General features: G+C 28.0%; 1 protein-coding gene across 2 annotated transcripts; it reads right to left on the reverse strand.

Annotated features, from left to right (window-relative positions):
* Positions 1-9: 9 nt before the first annotated feature.
* On the reverse strand, positions 10-3,229 carry LOC116853721. 2 transcript variants are annotated; one of them, XM_032834895.1, is made up of 3 exons: positions 1,467-3,229; positions 829-1,229; positions 10-761 (listed from the first exon to the last, which is right to left on the reverse strand). In XM_032834895.1, the coding sequence occupies exons 1-3, from the start codon at positions 1,595-1,597 to the stop codon at positions 754-756; spliced, it is 540 nt and encodes a 179-aa protein (XP_032690786.1). In that variant the 5' UTR covers positions 1,598-3,229; the 3' UTR covers positions 10-753. The 2 variants fall into 2 exon arrangements, with proteins under 2 accessions (XP_032690786.1, XP_032690785.1); XM_032834894.1 differs by having other exon boundaries at positions 825-1,229.
* Between the last annotated feature and the right edge of the window lie 77 nt (positions 3,230-3,306).

A 3,306-nucleotide genomic window follows, 5' to 3' on the forward strand; every position in this document is an offset into this window, starting at 1 on the left:
TTTATTTACAATAATTTGTGTATCGGAAATATAACACTACATTGATATGTATTGCATTGTACTTAATATGTCGAAGTAAGTTGCTCTTTTACAATTAGTAATTTAGAAATCATCAACGTGTTATCTTCGTTAAAGAAAACTCAACTCCGAATTAATCAAAACATTTATAGTAAAATATAATTTAATTGTTCAATATATCCAAATACCCTCAATATTACTATAATGAATACAATATATACAATATAAAATCGCGGATTTTAATTATATAACATTTTTAATTGAAATTCAAAAAGTACTAGATAATTTTCTCATTTAATAATTCTTTTATTTAATAAAATTATTAACTTCATGGAATTACTAACTAAAATCTAGTTCAGTCAAACGACAATGTCAACTGAGTTTTACTTAACAGCTTCAATTTCATTAAATATTGTAAGAAAATAATTTAGAAAATTTCGACAAGAAATTCTTTTAACAACAAATAGCATCATATAATTAGTGGTAGCAGTTTTATTTCCTGTGTATTACGAAAAACATTTCAAAACCACTGTTAGTATATTATTACGGATAATATATAAATGACATGTTATTAACAATTGCCATTGGTAATGGAGAAATCGTCTATTTGCTTTTTCGATTTTTCGTGAAATTTTACTTTCTTCTCTGGGCTTAAGTTCATCATTTGAATCATCAGACTCTTCATTATTTTATTAATAAACATCCTTACGAACGACGGCTTCATGACATAAAGTACTACAAATCTGAAAAAAAAAGAATGTTAGAAATATAAATTAGGAAACAAGCTATAAAATAGGAGAACGTACACACAGAAAAATATCATATTATCCTCATCAGTCACATTATATATTCCAATATTCTGCGGATATAATATAGGCAAAACTATGAAGTTGGCCTGTCCAAGTGCTATCGCCATGTTATTCATGGTTATCGATTTAAATGATTTGTCGTAAATTTTGTAAGGACGTTGTTTGAGTTCCCCAGATAGACACGTGAGAGCGAAATCTTTTAGAAGCAATTCGTACTCCGGACACCATGGATCCGCGAACTTCGACGCGGAGTAATATTGTTTACTATTTATCTGAGAAATCTTTTCGCCTATCATCTTATGCTTTTTACGAATAATTTGCATATCACTGTAAGACTCAGAATCTTTAACCCAAGGCTCTCTATTGTACCAGGCGAGCATCCGTTTTATAGTATTCATATACCTACAAATTTATAGATGTATTCTTAAATTATTTGTTTTAACAACTGAATTATATATATATATATATATATATATATATATATATATATATATGGTTAGAGTACAAAATGTTTTTAAAAGTAGTTAAAGAGCAAAACCACTTTTATGCGTTTCTAATTCCCCAAATGCTGGGGTATAGTTTTTATCACTATAATCTTAATAGACTTGCAACTTAAGAGATAGTATCTTAAAAGAATACCTTTTGAATGCTAAATACGGCGTATGATCGTTTCCTCCTATAATAATTGGTTTCAAGCCATCGTCGAAAGTACAGCTATAGATATTGCCGAACGAGATGCTTAGAAGAATCGAAAAGTAATGCTCGTGCATAAACTTTTTTCCTTTCTGATACTTATTTATATCCAACCATTCGGGTAATTCATTTTGAGACCGGTCATACTCTATTAGGTGAAATCCAGCTTGAATAAGATTCTGCAAATTCTTTGGCAGGTTTGGAAAATATTTTACTACACTCTGTGCCTATTCGCGCTGTTTTTGTACGTGTTATAATTGACAGGTTTATAAAATTCAATACCATCGTATATACATTGCGGTTTCTTTAGATGTTTGTCGTCACTGGAGTTTTCCAAATAGTCGTCAATTTTGTTGGGAACGTTCTTATTAGTACTCCACATGTTTCACAGGAAGGTGGTTATTCGTATATTTCTTTGATTTTGTGATTAATTAATTTATCTGCAGAATACGGAAAGATTTCGTCCGTAAAGTAGCAGCGCCTATTTTCTATTTGTGTTAGCTAGCAATTTCATATACTACTGTCATACGTATTATTGTACAGTACGTATGTTTTCCCACCAATTTACATCTTATACTTATTCATCAATCCATTATTTATCTATCCAAACACAATATTCATTGTTCTCTTTGACGTAAAGCTACATTCTGTTTTACAATCATTGCATACGTGCCGATATTGATCTATTAAGATACCTTTTAGAAAGAAGAACAGTAAATAACTTTAACCAAGCAAATGGATTCTAAATGACGTCATATAAAACGTATAATTTTAATAAAATAAAAAAGTGAAGAGGAAAGAAAAACAACTGTTTTCTCAGATAATATTAAATGCGTATTGAGTGATAAGTGACATATTAAATACACTATCCTTATAGAAATATCATACTAAGAATCATTGATAATTACTTATTTTTAGTATTAAAAATACTGGATAATAAGTAATTGTCAATGATTCTTAGTATGATATTTCTATAAGGATACATCCAGTATTTACTAGTTCTCAATATTATATGTATCGATAAGTAACTAGCAAACATTGCGATGTCATATATGTTTTGTATTTAATCAATATAGATGACAGAGACAGAATTTCTATTTAAACTATTTGTGAAATAATTTAGCAACTAAGCAAATATAAATGTAGCAATAAAGTTTTTCTGTAGCGTCCATTCAGACTTAATGAATACCTCTGGTAAATACGCGAAAAATATAGAACACTATGTTTACTAGATCCGGTATTATAATTCTGTATTACAGGTTGTCAGGAAACATTAATTATTCGAGTAAAGAGCACTTTGAAGCTAAACGTTTTCTATGAACGTTACGCATTTCATTATGGCCACTGTGACTTAAATATTTTGTCGTCATGAATTACAATTTATATAAAGTGCAATGGTCAAGGTATCTTGATTTTGGAATGATTTGAATAAATGAAAATAGTAAAACCAAGTGGAGTAATAAAACCAAACAGCTGGAGTAGTTTTTATTGTGATAATATGCGTAGTTAGACAATTTTCTTCATATTAAAAAGATCCTTAGACATAAGTTCAAACCATCTCATTATAGATTTACATAAAAAGTTTGCGCGCAGAACATTTATAATACAATAGTTTATGGTTTAAAAGTTAGTTTAAAAGTTAGTTTATGGTTAAAATAATATATATTATATATTCCGTCGGAATATATATATATAATATATATATATATATATATATTCTGTGAATTATATATATATATATATATATATATATATATATATATATATATATATATATATATATATA

Source organism: Odontomachus brunneus, unplaced genomic scaffold (assembly GCF_010583005.1).
Source record: "Odontomachus brunneus isolate Ranch 3 - 2012 unplaced genomic scaffold, Obru_v1 Obru_scaffold_497, whole genome shotgun sequence".
NCBI lineage: Eukaryota > Metazoa > Arthropoda > Insecta > Hymenoptera > Formicidae > Odontomachus > Odontomachus brunneus.